Raw genomic sequence first — 20430 nt, 5'->3', positions numbered from 1 at the left:
CTAGGTAGGGGCAGTGGCTGTATTGAGTCTGGGGGCAGTGGTTAGCTAGGGGCAGGGACCTGCTGTTCAGTGAGGCCTATGATTGAGTCTGGGGACTTATGGTGTGGTTAAAACCAGATTGTATGGTTAAATCAGGACATGTCTGGTGTTCAGAAGTATATAAAGAAGTTAGACTATTGGGGTTAGGGGCAGTTTTATTAGGATTCCATCAAATTTACTGGGGAAGTGAGACAAATGGGATGGAGAAGAAAATGAGTCAATGAATGAAAAAGTTAAATACTTACTATGTGTCCATCACTGTTCTAAACACCTAGAGAAAAGCACCAATTATTTTATCCCAAAGGCCCATAAAACCATTTTAGATTATTTGCTGCCTTCTAATCTTTGTCCTTGTGGTCTTTTAATCTCTTCCAAAGAGGCTGATGTGAAAGGACTTTCCGAATACAGTCTGTACACACATTATCTAAGGATTAACTTTCCCAACCGTGACAGATAAAGCACTCTGCTTTGGAACCTTCAACATCATTATTACTAATCTTTGGATTTATGGCTATTTTATCCAAGTTAAGTGTTGAGAAGCTCAGGACTGATTACTGAACAACTAAAGAACATTTAATCGCCTAGTACTTTAAATCCTGAAAACATTTCCTAAATGCTACCAAATGCTGCAAGTTCCGTTTTCATCGTTTTGCTCCCAGCCGGTATTTAGCAGATGAGACAGGGTTGGAGAATCATGTAGAAGAAAAAGAATTTTGCTCATTTTACTTTTTGATTACTGTGAAATTTTCCCTGTTGTGAAATTTCATTGGCAAGTTTTTGAGGAAATTTTTAAAAGGATACACTTGTCAAGGCAATTAGCACATGCTTAAAGGAGATTAATGAATGCTTTCAGTGTACTTCTAAATTTATACCCTGGAATCATGTGTCACTTTCCATAGTGCTATTCGAAGGGGAAAAAAGTCTGGTAGCAAAATGCTTTGGCAATTTTGTTCCTCTATATATAATTCGTGCAACAGAAAAGAGTGTCAGGCCAGGAAACTGGTTTGGGGGGGGGGGGAGGGGGGAGTTTTGCTTGCGAATTGAGCAGGGCACGCCTGCTGGGAAGTAAGCATATAACAGGGAAGAAAAAAAAAACCTCGTGGATAGAGCACTGGTGTCCAGGAGTCAAGAAGCCCTCAGTTCAAATTCTGACTCCAACATTTAACTAGCCATGTGACCTGAGGCAAGTTGCTTAAACCTTCCTTGGGCCTCCGTTTTCTTAGCCCCAAAATCAGGCTCATCCCTTCCTACAGTCAAAATGTTTGCACAGAGCCCAGCACATACTAGGTTCTTAATAAATGCGCGTTCCCTTCTCCCTTTTCCCCGTCCCTCTCTGAATCCAATGAGCGACTTTTTTTTTCTCTCTCTCTGGCGCTGGATGCAGCTCATGAACGCCGTTAACCCACCCAAATGACGGATTCGCGTGACTATTAGTAGCTGAACATAGAGCCCCGCATGCAGTAGGGGCTCCGTAAGTGTCCACGGACTGTTTTATTACTGAGTACCCGCGGGAGTAGAGAGAATAGGGCAGAATGGGAAACGTTTAAAGGCAAGCGTGCGCCCCCTCCGCAGCGCAGGGAGGGGCCGAGATCCAGGAAAAGGCAAACTAGACCGGGGGTCTGGCTTCCGGAAGGGTCTCAGGCGGGGTGGCCAAAGCTTAGTGCAGCGAAGCCGGGCCGCGGACTCCGAGCTTTTCCAGGTATGCGGGATTGGGAAAAAAGCAAGTGAACCCCTCGCGGCTCCAATGCACAGTTGCACCTCCGTGCACACCTACGTGCAAACATTGCAAGTAACCTCCAGCCTGGCTTGATTGGTGCATCCGTATTCACTGAATCGATTCCCTCCGCCCGTCTTCCAGCCCTTCACTACTTCCCGGGACGCTGCGTGGCGCCCTGATTGGAGGATTGTCATCTGGGAGGAAGTTGTCCCTGCTTAATTGACACTCTTAGTAGCCTGGAAAGAAAGAGTCCTTAGATGAAACTATGTTGCTTTCCTGGTTGTAGCCGTCTTTCCCCTGCTACAATGTAAGCGTCCCAAAGGCCGTAGCGGGGGATGCTGATGTATTTCCTTGTTCAGCGCCCAGCTCAGTCCTGGACCGTAATCGTAGCTCGGGGATTGTTTTACTGAGCGGAAAGCGGCCTCCCGCACCAGGATTCCAGTGACCTCCAGCCCGCACCCCCAGAAGTGCACCAAGTTTAATTTCCCACTCCAAAGCGTAGAAGGACAGCGTGTCCCTGGTGAAGTTTAGCTTGGTCTGTCCGTTTGGGCGGGGGGTGGGGGATGGGGAACCATACAAGCCCCTTGGAGGCTTCAGGAGATTTAGCTAAACCTTCACCGGGACCCTAGATTGAGAGCTGGAAGTCTTACGTCATTCAACCCGCTCATTTTACAGATGAGGTCATAGAGGTAGAGTATGTGGTAGAAGGAGAATTTGAACTCAGGCCCTCCAGGTAGAGCTCTCTACTAGAAGTCTTTCCATTCTGCAGTCCGTTTCTTTCTTTTTAAAAAGTTTAATTAAAATCTGTTTTCTTTCCCTCTTATACGCCAGCCCATTGCTTGTTTTAATACTTAATAGTATAGTTAAGGCTCTGCTACTACTATTGATACTTTTGTTCCCACTTTTTTTTTCATGATTTCCTTTGAGATTCTTAATCTTTTATCCTCCGTACAAATTTTATTTTTTCTAGTTCTATAAAATAATCCTTTAGTTGATTGATGTGACTTTGAATAAGAAAATCAATTTGGAAGTACTCTCATTTTGCTATTTTTATTTTTCCTATCCATGAGCAATCCGCATTTTTCCAATTATTTAGGTCTATATTTTGTTAAACTGTGGTTTGCAGTTGTATTGACATAGTTCTCATGCGGACCTGGGTATGTCAACTCTCAAGTATTTTATTAGTTCTGTGGTTATTTTGAAGTGTCACGTTCTAGCTCCGTTCCTGCTGAGCTTTATTGGTATTATATGGAAATGTTGATGATTCGTGTGGATTTATTTTATATCCTATAAGTTTGCTGAAATTATCGTTTTGATTAATTTTTAGTTAACTCTTTAGGATTCTTTAAGTACATCTTTGTTTCATCTGGAAAATGTGAGGGTTTTTTTTTTTTTCCTTTTCCCTTCATTTCTTTTTCTTGTCTTACTTTTACAGCCAGAATTTCTAGTACTATGTTATTTAGAAATGGTGACAAGGGACATGATCATTTCACTCTGATTTTATTGGAAAGAAATCTAGTTAATCCCTCTTACATATAATAGCGGCTATTGGTTTCATATATGTACTATAGATTTAAGGAAAGGCTCATTCCTATGTTTTCTAGTAGTTTTAACAGAAATGAGTGTTATATTTTATCAAAAACTTTTTAATTTTTATGATTGATATAATCATACTGTTTTTGTTGTTTTTGTTACTGATATGATTAATTAAATTGATTGTTTTTCTAATATTAATCCTTCCTGGTATAAATTTAGTCTGGTCATGGTGTATAATCTTTGGGATACAGTGTTTTAGCCTTTTTGCTAATCATTTATTTAAAATTTTTGCTTCAATGATCTTTAGGAATAGTGGCCTATAGTTTTCTTTTTCTGTTTTGATGCTCCTTGGTTTATTTATTATCATGGGTGTATCTGTGTCATGGAAGGAATTTAGAAGGATTGCTTCCTTTTGCTACTTCTGCAAATAATTTATGCAGTACTGAAATTGTTTTTTAAATGGTTGATAGAATTTATTTGTGAATCTGTCTTGTTCTGATGGGTTTTTTTGGGGTTTTTTTTGTCCCTTTGAAAATTCATTTATGGCTTGTTCAGTCTTGAAGAATGGAAATGACCCATATGGACTGTTGTATCTTATATAGGGAATAGCAAATAGGCCAGGTTTGGCAGCTCAAAATATGTGAAAATGACTGAGATGTATGAAAAGAAAAATCAATGGCAAACATTTGGTGATAGGTACTGGCCCAGTGATTTCATTACTGTAATGAACTCCTAGTTCAATAAACTGTCTCTCAGGTTCAGGTCAGCACTTTCTTTGCAGTTTATATTCTTGGAGGGTTGCTTAGAGAAGCAACCCTTTCAGGGGGCCAGTGAGCCTTATGTTATTACCCTATTATAGGCAACACTCCTCACTTTTCTAACTGAATATATGCGTGAGGACAAATTTTCTTTAAATACTGCAACCAAAACAGTGTTTTGAAGAAGATTAAATGCAGAAGCAGATATGAGCATTAAGCTGCCTTCTATTATTAAGCTAGAAATTAAAGAAATTTTAGGGCAGCTAGGTGGCCCAGTGAATAGAATACCAGCCCTGGAGTCAGGAGAACCAGAGTTCAAATCCGGCCTCAGACACTTAACACTTACTAGCTGTGTGATCTTGGGCAGGCCTCAGACACTTAACACTTACTAGCTGTGTGATCTTGGGCAAGTCACTTAACCCCAATTGCCCTGCCCTTCCCCCCTAAAAAACAACAACAAAAAAAAGAAATTTGCAAAAAATATTTTAAAATGTTACTCTCCTCACTGTCTTTTTAAAATATGTAATTATTTTAAAAACATGAGTTATTTATGTTACTGTGTCATGTATTTATTGATATCTTAAATGAATTAACAGATATTTTAAAAAATTTATCAGTTTTAATTTCTAATAATGTAAATATTAGTAGCTATAACCCACATAAACAAAAGTTGTTTTTAGTCTCAGTAATTTTTAAATGTGTAAAGGTGTCCCAAGACCAAAAAGTTTGTGAACTACTGACTTTGAGCCCTGAGAAGTAGTAAGATGCCCAAGGTCACAAAGCCAATATGTGTCAGGGGTAGAACCCAAGCCTTCCTGTCTGTCGTTCCTCGTGAGCATTTGGTGACCCCATATAAAAGCAAAACTTGCTTGATCTTGGTTTTACACTTTGCTGCTTGCATTCTCTGAGAGTTGTTATTCATCCTTCATCATCGAAGACAACCAGTGATATCAGGAGGCTGATGTCTTGAATTGTGAGTGAATTGGATTTAAACGAGACAGTTGTGCAAAGTTGTCAGCTTCAATCTCTCCTCCAGAGCAACCTTGAAGGATAGGGCAGATTGAAAGGTTTTAAATGACAAGCAGAGAAGTTTGTATTTTATCTAGGCAAGACGGAGTAAGTAAAACTTTTAAGCAGAGAAATGAGACCTGCACTTTACAATGATCAAGTTGGCATCTGAATGTAGGATGGATTTGAGAGACTATGCAGGGGAACTAATTTGTGTGCTTTTGAAATAACCTGTGAGAGGTAAAGAGGGCCTGACCTAAGGTGGTTATGGTATTAGTAGAGGGAAGGAACCAAAAATGAGAGATGTTGAGCAGGTAGAATCTACAAGATTTGGCAACTGGATGGCTACTTGGTGAAGTAGGAGTGTGAAAAATGACTTCATTGTGTGAAAAATGTTTTATAATTGTGTTCATATAGTTTCTAGGTTTGTCTTGGCAGGTAAACTCACCAGTATTTTATATTGTCTACAGTTATTTTATTGTATTGAAGCAGTCAGGGTTAAGTAACTTGCTCAAGGTTACACGGCAGTTATTATTTCTGGGTGGGTGCTGAGTGTCTGAGCCCGGATTTGATCCAGGTCATCCTGACACTGGAGCCGGTGCTGTTACTCGCTGTGCTACCTGGCCGCCCAGTCTACAGTTATTTTAATTGGAATTTCTTTGTCTTGCTGCTAGACTAGGTTGAATATATATAGAAATGCTAATGATTTGTGTGGGTTTATTTTGCATCTTGCGACTTTGCTAAAGTTGTTAATTATTTCAAGTAGTTTTTTAGTTGATTCTCTAGGATCCTCTTAAGTATAACATCATATCATCTGCAAGAGTGATAGTTTTGTTGCCACATTACCTAGTATAATTCATTCAATTTCTTTTTCTTCTCTTATTACTATAACATTTACAGTGCAGTATTGAATAATAAGGGTAATAATGGACATTTTTACTTCACCCCTGATTATATTGAGGTTTCTAGTTTATCCCAGTTATAGATAATGCTTGCTGATGGTTTTAGATAAATATTACTTATCATTTTAAGCACCATTTATTCCTGTGCTTTCTGGTGTTTTTAATGGGAATGGGGTTGCATTTTGTCAAAGGCTTTTTCTGCATCTATTGAGATAACCATATGATTTCTATTAGTTTTATTGTTAATATGGTCAATTATGCTGATAGGTTTCCTAATATTGAACCAACCTTGCATTCCTGGTATAATGTAATATAATCTCTTTTCTACTATTTTATTTAAAAATTTTCCATCAATATTCATTAGGGAAATTGGCCTATAATTTTCTTTCTCTGTTTTTGCTCTTTATGGTTTAGGTTTCAGCATCATATTTGTTTCATAAAAGGAATTTGGTAGGACTCTTTCAACTATTTTCCCTGATAGTTTTTAAATACATATATATATATATATATGATAGAAAATTTCTTTTTCTATCATAGGGTTATTTAAATATTCTATTACCTCTTTTAATCTTGGCAATTTATATTTTTGTAAATATTCATCCATGTCACTTAGAGATTGTTAGATTTGTTGGCATATAATTAGGTAAAAGAGTTTCTAATAACTTCTTTAATTTCATCTTCTTTGGTGGTAAATTCACCTTTTCCATTTTTGATACTGGCAATTTGGTTTTCTTTTTTAAATCAAAGTAAGATGTTTATTTTTTTTTATTGGAGTCTCTCCCCCGCCCCCATAAGACCAGCTCCTACTTTCATTAGTTCAGTAGTTTTTTTTTTACTTTCTGTTTAATCCCTCCTTTGATTTTCAGGATTTCTAATTTGGTATTTAATTGGAGATTTTTGATTTGTTCTTTTTCTAGTTTTTCTTTTTTAATTTGCATGCCCAAATCATTGATCTGCTCTGACTCTATTTTATTGATGTAAGCACTTAAAGATATACATTTTCCCCTAAGTACTGCTTTAGGGTCATCCCATAAATTTTGGCATGTTGTCTCATTATTGTCATTCTCTTTAATATGATTATTGATTGTTTCTATGATTTGTTTTTTGACACATACATTCTTTAGGATTAAATTATCTTGTTTCCAATTTTTAATCTACCTTTCCATGGCCCTTTATTTAATATAATTGTTATTGCATTTTGATCTGAAAAAGATGCATTCAGTATTTTTTATTTTCTGCCTTTGGTTGTGAGGTTTTCATGCTCTAATATAATTTTTGTGAAGGTGACATGTACACTTGGGAAAAAAAGGTTAATTTCTTTCTATTCCCATTCAGTTTTCTCCAGAGGTCTATCATAGCTAACTTTTCTAAAATTCTGTTCATTTTCCTTAACTTCTTTGGTGTTGGATTTTAATTTTTTGGTTAGATTTATCTAGTTCTGAGAGGGGAAAGTTGAAGTACTACACTGATATAGTTTTATTGTCTATTTCCTCCTGTAACTTATTAAATTTTCCTTTAAGAATTGGGTTGCTATCATATTGGTTGCATATATGTTGAGTATTGATATTATTTCATTGTCTGTGCTACCTTTTAGCAAGATATAGTTTCCTTCTTTTTGTCTTTTAATTAGATATAATTTTGCTTTTGCTTTGTCTGAGATCATGATTGCTACTCCTGCTTTTTTAAAATTTCAGCTGAAACATAAAAGATTCTGCTATAGCCTCTTATTTTGACTCTATGTGTGTACCTCAGTTTCAAGTGTATTTATTAGATTCTCGTATGAATTCATTCCATTCCCATGCACAGTTATGACTACTAACTGAGTATTTTCTTTTAATGTAAAAGCAGCTAAATCTTGTGTTATATTGATTGTGGCTCCATGATATTTGAATTGTTTCTTTTTGACTGTTTGCAATGTTCCTTCTCCTTGACCTTGGAGCTTTGGAATTTGGCTATAATATTCCTGGGAGTTTTCATTTGGGGACCTCTTTTCTTTTTTTATGTAAATAGCATTTTTTCTAATTACATGTAAAGATAGTTTTTAACATTCATTTTTATAAGATTTTGAGTTTTATAAGATTTGAATTCCAATTTTTTTCCATCTCTCCCTCCTCTTCCCCTTCCCAAGATAGCAAGCAATCTGATGTAGGTTATACATGTACAATCATGTTAAACATATTTCCATATTAGTCATGTTATGAGAAAAGAAACAGAAGAAAAGGAAAAAATGGGGGGAAAAAACAAAGAAAGTGAAAACAGCTTTCTTTGATCTGCATTTAGATTCCATCAGTTCTTTTTCTGGATGTGGATAACATTTTCCATCGTATCTTGGATCACTGTATGATTGTATGAGAAGAGCTAAGTATCACAATTGATCACACAATGTTGCTGTAACTGTGTACAATGTTCTTCTGGTTTTGCTCACTTCACTCAGCCTCATTTCATGTTGTCTTTACAGGTTTTTCTAAAATCTTCCTGCTTATTATTTCTTATTGCACAATAATATTCCATTACATTCATAGCAGTTCGTTCAGCCATTCCCTGATTGATTGGCATCTCCTCAATTTCCAATTCTTTGCCATCACAGAAAGAACTACTATTATTATTTTTGCACGTGTGGGTCCTTTTCCATTTTTTTTAAAATAATTTCTTTGGGATACACACCTAGTGGTGGTATTGCTGGATCAAAGGGTATGTACAATTTGGTTGCCCTTTGGCATGGTCCCAAATTGCTCTCCAGAATGGTTAGATCAATTCACAACTCCCATCAGCAATGCATTAGTGTTCCAATTTTCCTACATCTTCTCCAACATTTATTATTTTCTTTTTCTGTCATGTTAGCCAATCAGACATTTGTGATATGGGACCTAAGAATTCTTTTGATTTGTATTTCTCTAATCAGTAGTGATTTAGAGCATTTTTTTTTTCATATGACTATAGATATCTTTAATTTCTTCCTCTGAGACCTGCCTGTTCATATTCTTTGACCATTTTATCAATTGGGGAATGACTTATATTCTTATAAATTTGACTCAGTTCTCTATATTTTAGAAATGAGGCCTTTATCAGAGACACTGGTTGTAAAAATTCTTTCTCAGTTTTCTACTTCCCTCCTAATCTTGGTTGCATTGGCTTTGTTTGTATAAAAACTTTTCAGTTTAATGTAATCAAAATTATTCATTTTGCATTTCATAATGCTGTCTCTTATTTGGTCATAAATTCTTCTTTTCTCCATAGATCTGATAGGTAAATTATTCTTTGCTCTCCTAATTTGCTTATGGTATCACTCTTTATAGTCTAAATTATTTACCCATTTTTATTTTATCTTGGTAAACAGTGTGAGATGTTGCTCTGTACCTACTTTCTGCCTTACTATGTACTTGAGATTTCTTTCAGGAGATAATTTCAGGAGATTTTGTACCTCTTTTTCCATTTGGCCAATTGAGCTTTTTAAGGAGTTCTTTTCTTCAGTGGATTTTTGTGCCTCTTTTACCATTTGGCCAATTCTGTTTTTTAATGTATTATTTTTTTCATTATTTTTTTTTTGTATCTAGATGTTGCTCTCTTTTCATAATTTTCTTTCATCACTCTTTTTCCCCCTAATTTTTTGTTTTTCTCTTATTTGATTTTTAAATTCATTTTTGAACTTCCAGCAATTTTTTTTGGAATTACGTTTGATTCATATTTTTGAGACTTTGCTTGTAGCTATTTGGACTTTTCTTCTAATGAGTTTGTACCTTGAGAATCCCTATTACCATAGTAACTTCCTATGGCCATGTTCTTTTTTTTTGTTGTTTATTCATTTTTTCTAGCCTACTTCTTGACTTTAAACTTTATGTTAAAATTGTGCTCTGCTCCCAGGTTGAATGGGATATTGCCCCAAGTTTCAGGTTTTTGTGCGCTTCCATTTTCTAGGGGTCTGCAAGTTTTCAGTTCTTCCAATGTGTTATGACCTAAGGAAAGGTGTGACCGCTGCTCTCCTGACCTCCACTCTGTTCTGTGAGCAACCAAAAGCACTCTTCTTCCGCCAGGATCTCTGAACAGGGCTCCTGTTCCCTTGTGGCCATGAGTACTATTGCTCTTTATGTCCCTAGAAATGTGACTCTGACTCCTGGTCTCTTGCAGTTTTAAGAGCTAGTGTTTTTTTCTGCCATGGACTTGACGCCAGAGCCCCTCCTACTTCATAGACGACCACAAGCACTTTTTCCTCCTGCTCTGCAACAGACATCAGTAGGCTAGTTCTCCTCTTTGCCTTGCGATTCTGTCCTGACATTGTGTATGGACAATGCAACAGAGTACTGTACCCAGCACCAACAAAGAGTCTCCTGTAATCTCCTTTTGACCCCCTTAATTCTTTGTGGGTTGAGGCTGTAGCTGTTTATGTGGCCATCTCCAAAACCACACGTTGGCTTCCTAGGGCATGGCCTGTGCTATACTGCACTACAGACCCGGCTATCACTCCAGTGAGACACCTCCTCAATTATCTTGGGCTGGAAAATCATTTCACCCCAATCTTTTGTTGGTTTTCCCCATGCTAGAGTTCTAGTGGAGAATTCTATGACGTGTTATTTTAAAGTTGTTTGGAGGGAAATTTAGAAGAGTTTGGATAAGTCCCACCTTTACTCCGCCATTTTGGCTCCATCTCACCAAGGGAGAAACTTAATGAGATTGCTGTCTTCCTGCTACTGTATATGTATTTGTAGAAGCTGTGTTGTTTTCTCCTTTTAAATGTAGTACTTGAGGGCAGAGACTATTTTTGCTTTTTGTTGTGTTCTCAGCATCTAGCATGGTCTAGCACTTAGTAAGTTCTTAATAAATGCTTATTAACTACATTCTGACAGTTTTCCTTTTTATTTTCTTTGTTGTTTCAGTTAAACTTATTTAGGGTTTTCTTGGCAAAGATACTGAAGCAATTTGACATTTCCTTCTCCAATTTATTTTATAGATGAGGAAACTGAGTCAGACAGGGCTAAGTGACTTACCAAGGGTCACATGGCTAGCAAGTGTCTGAGACCAGATTTTAACTCAGGAAGATGAGTCTTCTAGACTCCAGGATCAGTGCTTTCTCTGCTGTGCTATCTAGCTGTCCCTGTCTATGTGTATTTGTGAACACACATCTCCATGTGTGACCTTGGGCATGTCATGTCTCTTTTCTGAAGCTCAGTTTTCCTTCTCTAAAATGAAAGGGTTGGTCTTCCAAGTCTGTCTCCATGTTTATTGGCTAATTATGTGAATACCTATGTTAACTTTCTGCCAGCTGGACCAGACCAATGAGCTAAATAAAGACTTTAGAGATTGTCATTGCCTTGCCTACAGTTAATACCACTCCTGAAATATTCTAGAATGTTTCTTCTAACCGTTGCTACGACAAATACTGAGTTCTCAAAGGTTGGGGGGAGAGCAGGAAAAAGGAAAGGTTTGAATCTCTAGAAAAGGTCAGAAAGGCTAGTTCAGCCAGGGAACAGTAGGGACCTTGACAGTGGTTAGGGTACGAACAATAGAAGATTTTGACAGGTAAGATAATAATGAGAAGATAGAAGAGGACTGTCTCTAAACAATGTTAGGGCACTGTAGTGTCTGGGATTAATGATCTTTAGAATACTGTTCATTTCAATTTAGCAGACATTTATCAAACATCTTCTACATTCAAGGCATGTGTGCAACTGGTGGGAATGTTAAATTATGTCTGAATTACATAGTTTTTTATCTTATAGAACTTATATTATTTTGTAGGATTATTAGATGTATGTAGGCAAGAATAATACCAGGTTTGAGTGATGGGGCCAAAGGAGTCCAGATGATGTACTCTCTTTAAGGAAAACTTGAGGAAGAAGTATCTTTACCCAAGGCAGAGAGTTAGTTATTCAGAAAAGGCTTCCTGGAGGGGGTGTTTTGAAGTTCTTTGAGAGAAGGGATCCTGTCTTATCCATTTATCAATGAGTTTGATGCCTTCTATAAATAAGATTCTTAATGTATCAATGCTGAGAAGTAGAAAGTGAAGGACTCTGAAAATCAGAGATGAGGAAGCAATACATTCCAGGCACGGCCTTCCCAAGATAGTATGTTGTGCATTACAGTAGAAAGAGCATGGCTCTGTAATCAGAGGATGTGGTAAAAAATCTTCCACTGACATGACCTGTATGACTTTGGGCATGTCATCTAACCCTACTGGGCCTTACTCAAGACCTTAACTGTAATAGGTGACTAGACGAATTGGCCTCCAAGGTCCTTTTCCATCTCTTGGTCTCTATTCTGTCATGGAAAGATGGTATCACTGGTGCAGGATTCTCTCTTTTAACACCAGTTTAGTGAAGTTTATTACATTTATTTGTCTTAGGACTCACTGTTGAGCTTTAACTACAGTCCAAGGTTCTTGTTGAGAGACCTTTTCAAACTTCTCTGGGATTCTACTTCTTCTTTTGGAGAGGAAGCAGCCTCTTCCAGTGGGCCCACTTGATCCAAGCTTCCATGTTGATTTTTCAAACCAGCATAACATAGGATCATAGTTTTAACCCAGGAAAGTACCTTGGAAGCCATCAAGGTCAATTTCCTCATTTTATTGGCAGCGTGGTAGAATAGTAGATATATTAGTTTCAAATCTACTACTAGTTGTGTGACCCTGGGTAAGTCATTTAACTTTTCTTGATCTCATTTTCATCATCCACAAAATGAGGATAATAGTGTCACTCTCACTATGTCAGCACTAGCTATCATCATCATCTTCATTATTGTTACTATTACAGGTAGGAAAGAGTTCCAAAAAAAATGACTCGAGTAAGGTCCCACAGGTCGCTAGCAAAACTCAACTTTTTCCTACTGTGCCATGTTGCCTTGGTATCATACTCTGTTCTATTTATTACTCACTCTCCTTGGTCATAAAACCAATGGAGAGTATCCATGGGAACCATGGTAAATGATGAAAAGAACCTTCAATACATAACATTCAGTGAGATCAAAATCAATTCAGAGTGGTGTTTGTCTCAGGTGCTCAAAGTGTTCATTCACCTTGGTATTTCTTTTTTCTGATTGCAGGTCAGAGGTGTTTGCTTCAAAGAAAATACATGCTGGGCTTCTAAATTGATCCTGAAAATGAGCAATTATACAGAGGTAATGTATGTGTTCATTCATGTACTTTATTTCTCAATTATTGAACTTCTCTCTCTCTTTTTTCTAAGGTCTTCTTTTCCTTCCAATTTCAGCCTCCAGCAATAATCTTACTTGTTCTTAAATATATATTTTATATATGTATGTATATCTTATATAAGATCTTATATATCTTATAATCTTATCTTGTTCTCTCTTTAGAATAGGTATTGTAACCCTTTGATAGATGCCAGGCTATTTATCAGAGCTAAACAATCTGACTACTGTTACTCGGACTAAGAAGTAATTATTTGTCCCTTTGGTCTTTTCCTTTGTAGGTTAACGTGAAAATACCTTTTGAAAATAAGACCATAGATGCTATTTGTTCTGTCCCTGACAAGATACTAACTGACCAGGTGTTAATATACGCAGTGATTCTTACCCATGGAGCTGCAGGAGATATGAATTTTCTTCACTTGAAGTCACTGGCAAACCATCTTGCGAGTCATGGGATCCTGTGTCTGAGGTTTACTTGCAAAGGCCTCAATATTACACACAGAATAAAGGCATATAAAGCAGTTTTGGTAAGATAAGTCAGTTGCTGTGTTTCATAAATATTCCATTGAAGAAAATCCAGTGAAAATGAATATATTCATTTGGTTCAGGTTTTAGCTAGCATTTCTGAGACATTTTTTCAACAAACACTTCTAGAAAACCTACTTTTAAGCAAGGCACCCAAAGATGAATAAGATCTGGTCACTTTCCTCAAGGCCGTTGCCATAGTTGATAGAGAAGGTTGAACTTAAGAGTCAGGAAGACTTTCAAATCCTGCTTCAGACACCTGCCTCAGACATTTACTAGTGTTGAGTACTTTGGCAAATCACTGAACCTCTCCCAGCCTCAGTTTCCTCATCTGTAAAAAAGAAGATATTTACACTTCCTACCTCATAAGGTTATATGAGAATCAAATGAAATAATGCATATCAATAAGGCATGTTGTCAAACTTAGGTTACTATGCAAATGTTCACTATTTTTAAAATTAAAAATGATAATGAAGTGTATACCAGTAACTGAAGTACATAGTGCTATGTGGAAAATGCCATCCGAGAAGTAAAAACAAAATATGGGAATTCAGGAGGGGAGCTATCATTTCTGACCATAGGTGGATAAGGGAAGGCTTCATGGAGGTGGCCAAGTAGTGAAAAAGGGGATGGTGAATGATAAGGCACAAAGGCACATTTGGGTCAGATTGTTAATGACCTTGAATACCAGTTTCAAGAGTTTGGGGCCCATTTGGTAGAAAATGGAGAGCCATGGAAGCTGTGTCCTCACAAATAACTTTTATTGGGGACAGATTAAAACTTTTATCATCAGATTCTTCTGTTTACTAGTGGGAGAGTTGTTTCCATGGTGATAAGCCCAGCATCACAATTGCAGCCCTGTGATATTTCCAAGGAATCTCAGTCTAATGGAAGTCCTGGAATTCGAAACTGATGCTAGACTAGGGGGTTATAGCAAAGCTTTGTAGACCCTGCTCGTGTGCATTTTCAGCTCCTTCATGACTGTCTGATCTGTGCCTTCTCCAGGATATTTTAACACTGTCAGATTATGCTTCTAAAGCACAACTCTGCTCATGTCACTCCCTACCCCCAAAACTTTCAGTGGCTTCCTCTTGCTTATTAAATAAAGTCTAAACTCCATAGCCTACCTTGAAGCTCCCCAACTAGTTAGTTGCCATCCACTTCTCCAGCTTTGGCTCTGATTACTCACTTTATGTTCTGCTCCAGCCAAAAAACACTGTTCACTGTTCCCGACATGTATTTGGTGTGCTGTGAAACAATGCCACCTTCACCGTCCGTCTCTCCTACTTGAAATCCTACACATCCTCAAGGCCTAGCTAAAATGCGATTCCCCTGTAAAACTTTGATTTAAGGGGAATGGAATTCTTCTCTTCTTTGTTGTTGTTTTTCTTTTTGGTAATATTTTGCTTTATTATTTTGTATCCATGTCTTAATTGCTCTAATGCCAACTCAAAGTTCCTTAAGGAAAGGACCATGTCTCATATTTTACATTCACCTTTGTTCTAAGCACAGTGCTTTGCAATTAATAAATATTTGTGGAATTGAAAAATGAAAACTACCTTTAGAATCTTGGGTGGTATATTTTTCATGGATTTTCGCAGATTTGAAGAGGGCGACAGGTCCTCCTAATAAAACAGCATCTTGCTGTATGTGTGAAATGTTATTCTCATTTGGAACTTCTTAAAGAAGCTCAGAGTTGAAAGGGACCTGAGAGGCTGGCTAGTCACCTGTCAAACCCATGTTTGAGTCACCACCCAGTCTCAAATCTGAGGAACCCCTCACCTTCTAAGGCAGCCCATTCTAATGCTGGACAACTCTGATTTTTAGGAAACTTTTCCTTTCATTAAGCCAAAATCTTTCTTGAGACTTTCACCTATTCATTTTTTTAAAAATGTTTTTATTGATTTTTTTTGTTTTTTTTTTGTCATCATAGTATTCCATGCCTCCTTCCTCATCTCACTTACCAAGAATTGTCCCATATGACAAATAGTATTTTGTGTTTTTTTGGAGAGGAGAAAGAAAGTCAGCACAACTAATGAATACTTTTAGAAAGTCCAAAAGCATATACAATGTAACACCTGTGAACCCACCGCCTTCTTAATAGCTTTTGCTTTTTTTCTAATATAGTTTTAAAAATTTTAAACAAATACAAAATGAGAAAAGAAAAAAAATTCCATGTACACAGCAGACCACAGGACAGGATTCAGTATAAAACAATCAATTTCCATTTCAAGAAAACCTATATAATAAATACTACATATTGTTTTCATAGCTCCCCAGTTTTTCTTTGCTTCCTTATTGGTTTTCTTTTGTTCTCTGCTATGTACTTTATTTTTAGTTTTCCCTCTCCCCCCACCCCAAAGAAAGCTACAGTTAAGCATGGATATATATATGTATACATAGGTATCTATAAACATATACACACATACAAATATATACACATACACGCATACACATTCATACATGTATATGTAAGATTGTACTATGCTTATTTCTGTCATCTGTTTCTCTGAGGGTGGGTAGCATCTTTCTTCATATGTCCAAGTCAACCAAATCATCATTTCCTATGCCACAGCCCAGTCACATCCTATCTGAGAGAGATGTCTATAAAACTTTAACCTATTTTTCATAGTTCTTCCATGGGGGGCTAAGTAAAACATAATGAACAGACGTGCTATCCAATACTTCAAGACAGCTGTTTTATTCCCTTCCATCTACCTTAATCTTTCCTTAGTCTTTTCTAGGCTAATCATCTCCTGTTCAACTAAACAAATTTATCTTAAGCACTGTTGTGCAAGGCACTTGGGATACAACAAACTAAATAATCCCTTTCCTAAGGTGCTTTTAAATTCTACTTGAGTATGAGTGATGGATAACAAATGGATGAAGGTAATTTAAGTGCAAAGTAGGCACTGATGGTGACCAAGGAGAGAGCAAGAGAGAGTCCTTTAGAAAGAGTTGGGGTCTGAGGAGTATCTGTATTGGTAGGGGTATTGGGGGAAAATTTTCTTTGGAGTAAGTGGTATCTGAAATGAACCTAGAATGACAATAAAGATTAATATAAGAAAGGGATATATTCCAGGCATAGGGGATACCAGTCCATATGCATGGAGATTGGGGATGGCATGTTGGATTTGATAAACAGTCCCTTTCGACTAGAATACAGAAGGCAGGTTATGGAGTATTGGCTTCCTCTTCTCTCACCATCTTGGTTGCCCTCTAGGGGACACACTTCAGTCTGTCATTGTCCCTCCTGAAGTGTTATTTCTCGAAACAATTCAGCTGGGATCTGACAAGGTCAGAACATAGCACTTAGTTTGTTCCAAATCTTTTGTGCTTATTAATGCAGCCTCTGGTCATACAAGTTTTTTACAGAGTCAAACCATAGTTGAATAGAAAAGCTTCAACAAATATCCACCTAGCCTTTACCTGGAAACCTCTAGTAATGATCATTTATTGGGCTTTGTCTAAAGCTGTTTAGTTACACATATTTAAATATTGTTCACTCCTGACAGTGAATGCCAGTTAATCTCAAGCTCAAAAATACGCCAAATACCTTATTTAACATGGATACAAGAACCACCCACATTATATGTTTTCCTATGTCTAGAATCCTATATCACTACATAGAGAAACACTTTCTGCATTAATTCCTTCTCCATTCTTGGTTCATTTTTCTTAGGAATACCTGAAGACTTCAGATGAATACAGACTTGCAGGTATTTTCCTTGGAGGTAAGTTGCTGATCTTTTGATTTTTGTTGTTATATAAAGATCACCCTCTTTTTTTTTTTTTTAAACACAGATGCAGTCCATTACTAAAGAGGTACATTATGTTGGCTACTAGGTGATGAATTTTGGGTCCATAGCGACTCATAAGGGCACTCTTTTTTTTTTTTTGCTTTTTGGAGGGCAATTGGGGTTAAGTGACTTGCCCAAGGTCACAGGGCACTCTTTAAAAGCTTAGAGGTGCTCTTTTGGTGGGAGTACCCACATTGACAAAACTATGAATTCCTAAAATTAGGATCCTTTAAAAATTGTTTTGAATGATAACTGAGTAGGATCTCAAAACAATTTTCTGACTTCAACTTTGTATCTGTTGTCTACCTTTCATGAGAAAATGATACAAAGAAAAGGAGACAGGAATCCTCCCTTAATCCATTATTGTTCGGGCACGAAGATCCCTTTGATAGTATTGTCCTCAAAGGGCAGCCAGCAAAAAGAGCACATGGTTTAGAGAAGGAAGATTTGGGTTTCATATCCCAGCTTTCCCACCTATTACTAATTTGTGTGACCTTGGGTAAGTCATTTTATACTTCTAGACCTCAGTTTCCTCATATATAAAATGAAAGATTGGAGTAGATGACTTCTCCGGTCCCTTCCAGCTCTCAATCTGTGAGCTGAAGACCATCAGAAAATCACGGCAGCTTGACATTTGTATGGGCAAGATTTGTTATTAACCTTTTATCATTTCTTGTAGGACCTTCTAGGCAGAGGCCTATCTAACTGCCATATTCATTGTGTAGAACAAAGTGAAAAATGTCTGCTGTCCCATGGGTGGGAGATGTGCTAAAGTTGGACCTTCTTTACAATAGCAGTACTGTCAGTTCTCCTGGCTAACTTTTGATTTTTTTAAAAAAATGATTCTAGGTCGTTCTATGGGTTCTAGAGCTGCTGCCTCTGTGATGTGTCAGATTGAACCAGAAGATGTCAATGATTTTATCCAAGGTCTCATTTGTTTTTCTTATCCCCTGCACCGTCCAAAGCAGCAGCATAAGCTCAGGAATGAAAACTTGCTGCTTATAAAAGGTCCGGTGCTCTTTGTTTCTGGATCTGCAGACGAGATGTGTGAAAAGGTAAAAACCATGGTAGAGAGTGTTTATCAGCTCAGGTTCTTTAGGAAGAAATTAACTTAATTGGAAAATTCAGAATCAGTTCAGAAGAGCTGATCTTGTTTGTTGACTTCATATTCATTTTATACCCAAGGTACCAGACATGAGAGAAGCAGAGAGCATAGATCCCATAGTTGCACTGGCCCATTTTGTATGCTAAGTAAGGGCTAGTTGACTGAATGGAAATGAACGCTGACATATAGGAACAAGAAAAGCTAAATTTTGAGTCTGTTAAGATCTTTAATCTTCCGTTATAGCTGTATTATTAGCTCTGTAGACTCTTTCAGCATTAGCATTCAACCGTATTATTCCTTTGTAAAAATTATTCCCACTATAACCTTATACATCGACAAGGATGTCAATATTTGATACACTGACTTCATCCTATAACACTGTAAAAATAAATCATTTGAAAGGACTTAAGAACTTAAGATCAACTCAGTGATGACGTAATGTGATTCTAGAAAACCAGTGATGAAGAATTTGACCACCTTTTGATAGGTGATATATTCAAAATACAGAATAAGACACACATTTTTAGATATTCCAATTCAGGAATTTGTTTTGCTTTACTTTTTTCAGTGGGTGTGAAATAGGTGAGAGGGAGAGAAAATGTTTATTTATTGAAAATAACAAATAAAGATTTTAACACAGTACCCCAAACTTCTGAATTTGTCTTTGGGAGTACCATACACAATTCAGCTGACAATACAATTATCAGTAATAAATGCTTAGCAAATTGTTGTCCCTCTGGAGCTGAGAGAGATGGGCTGTCTCAGACTTTAGATGAGTATCTTTGCATATATTAAAAGAGGAAGAGGGGGGAAGGTCCTAATAACTGACTTGGTAGATGAGATGATGAAGCATAATCACAAAATTAGCATTAAATCTGTTTTCCTCTGTACATGTTCTCTTTTAGAAATTGCTGGAGAAAGTAGCAAAGACAATGAAAGCCCCTACTAAGATCCACTGGGTTAAAAAAGCTAGTCATTCCATGACTGTGAAAGGACGATCTGCAGATGATGTTTTGAAGGAAATCAACTCATGCGTTCTTTCTTGGATCCAAGAAGTCATTGAACTGGATAAGAAATAATGCATTGATTAAAAGCCATGTGTCATTTGGGATTTGTATATTGATTTGATATGAAAAACAGCAAATCCCTCAGAATTGTGAGGCATGTGTTAGACCTGTTTAATATGTCTTTATTGATGTGCTTTTGAAAGCAAATGTTACCTTGTTAAAAATATGAGATGTGAAAATACTTAGGTTATAATAGATCTAAGTGGCTTTTGTCAAATTTACTTTTTCAAAAATTAAATACATAGTTTTTGCCACTTATTCTATTTTGTTGTTACATAATTTGATACTCATCAAATATTTCTTTAGAAATTTCTTTAACAAAAAAACCCCCTAAACTGTACAGTACACTTGTTGCATTGGTATTTTACAGAATGAATAAAATTATCCTTTATTCTGGTACTTAATACTGGCAAAATTACAGGTTTGGACAAATAAATAAAACCAGTCATGTAAGCATATGACTAAAACTTTCTTTGATGAACAAGGAAGAAGCAGTTACTTTCATATCACTTAACATATACCAAAAAAAACTCCCATAAATGTTTATCATCTTTTATTTATTTCTACTATAGATAAATGCCATAATGAAGTTAATATAGTGACTACAAAAAGAGGGAGTGTTTCTTTGAAACAAAAAACTTAAGATATATACAACTCCAAAGCTAATTAATATTTTTTTATCAGAGATTTGGATAAAACTATTGATTATAAGCTTACCAAATTTGTAGATGGCACAAAGCTAGGAGTTATAGCCAACACTGTGGATTAAACAGCATCTCAGAAGATCCTGGTAGGCAAGGCCATTGGGCTCAGTCTTGTAAGATGAGATTTAA

The 20430-nt window shown here is 36.8% G+C and overlaps 1 protein-coding gene across 6 annotated transcripts; it reads left to right on the top strand.

Annotated features, from left to right (window-relative positions):
• Window positions 1–1588: 1588 nt before the first annotated feature.
• TEX30 (testis expressed 30) lies at window positions 1589–20064 on the top strand. 6 transcript variants are annotated; one of them, XM_069064222.1, is made up of 6 exons: window positions 1589–1738; window positions 12993–13067; window positions 13382–13627; window positions 17308–17359; window positions 18275–18480; window positions 19436–20064. In XM_069064222.1, exons 2-6 carry the CDS (start codon window positions 13050–13052, stop codon window positions 19607–19609), a joined length of 696 nt encoding a protein of 231 aa, XP_068920323.1. In that variant the 5' UTR covers window positions 1589–1738; window positions 12993–13049; the 3' UTR covers window positions 19610–20064. The 6 variants fall into 6 exon arrangements, with proteins under 6 accessions (XP_068920323.1, XP_068920322.1, XP_068920318.1 ...); XM_069064221.1 differs by lacking the exon at window positions 1589–1738 and adding an exon at window positions 1950–2063; XM_069064217.1 differs by lacking the exon at window positions 1589–1738 and adding an exon at window positions 2090–2276.
• Window positions 20065–20430: the final 366 nt, after the last annotated feature.

Source organism: Petaurus breviceps, unplaced genomic scaffold, assembly GCF_028583685.1.
Source record: "Petaurus breviceps papuanus isolate PSGF00001 unplaced genomic scaffold, PetGlider_PUasm1.0 90625, whole genome shotgun sequence".
Lineage (NCBI taxonomy): Eukaryota > Metazoa > Chordata > Mammalia > Diprotodontia > Petauridae > Petaurus > Petaurus breviceps.
This window is presented reverse-complemented; position numbering and strand designations above follow the sequence as displayed.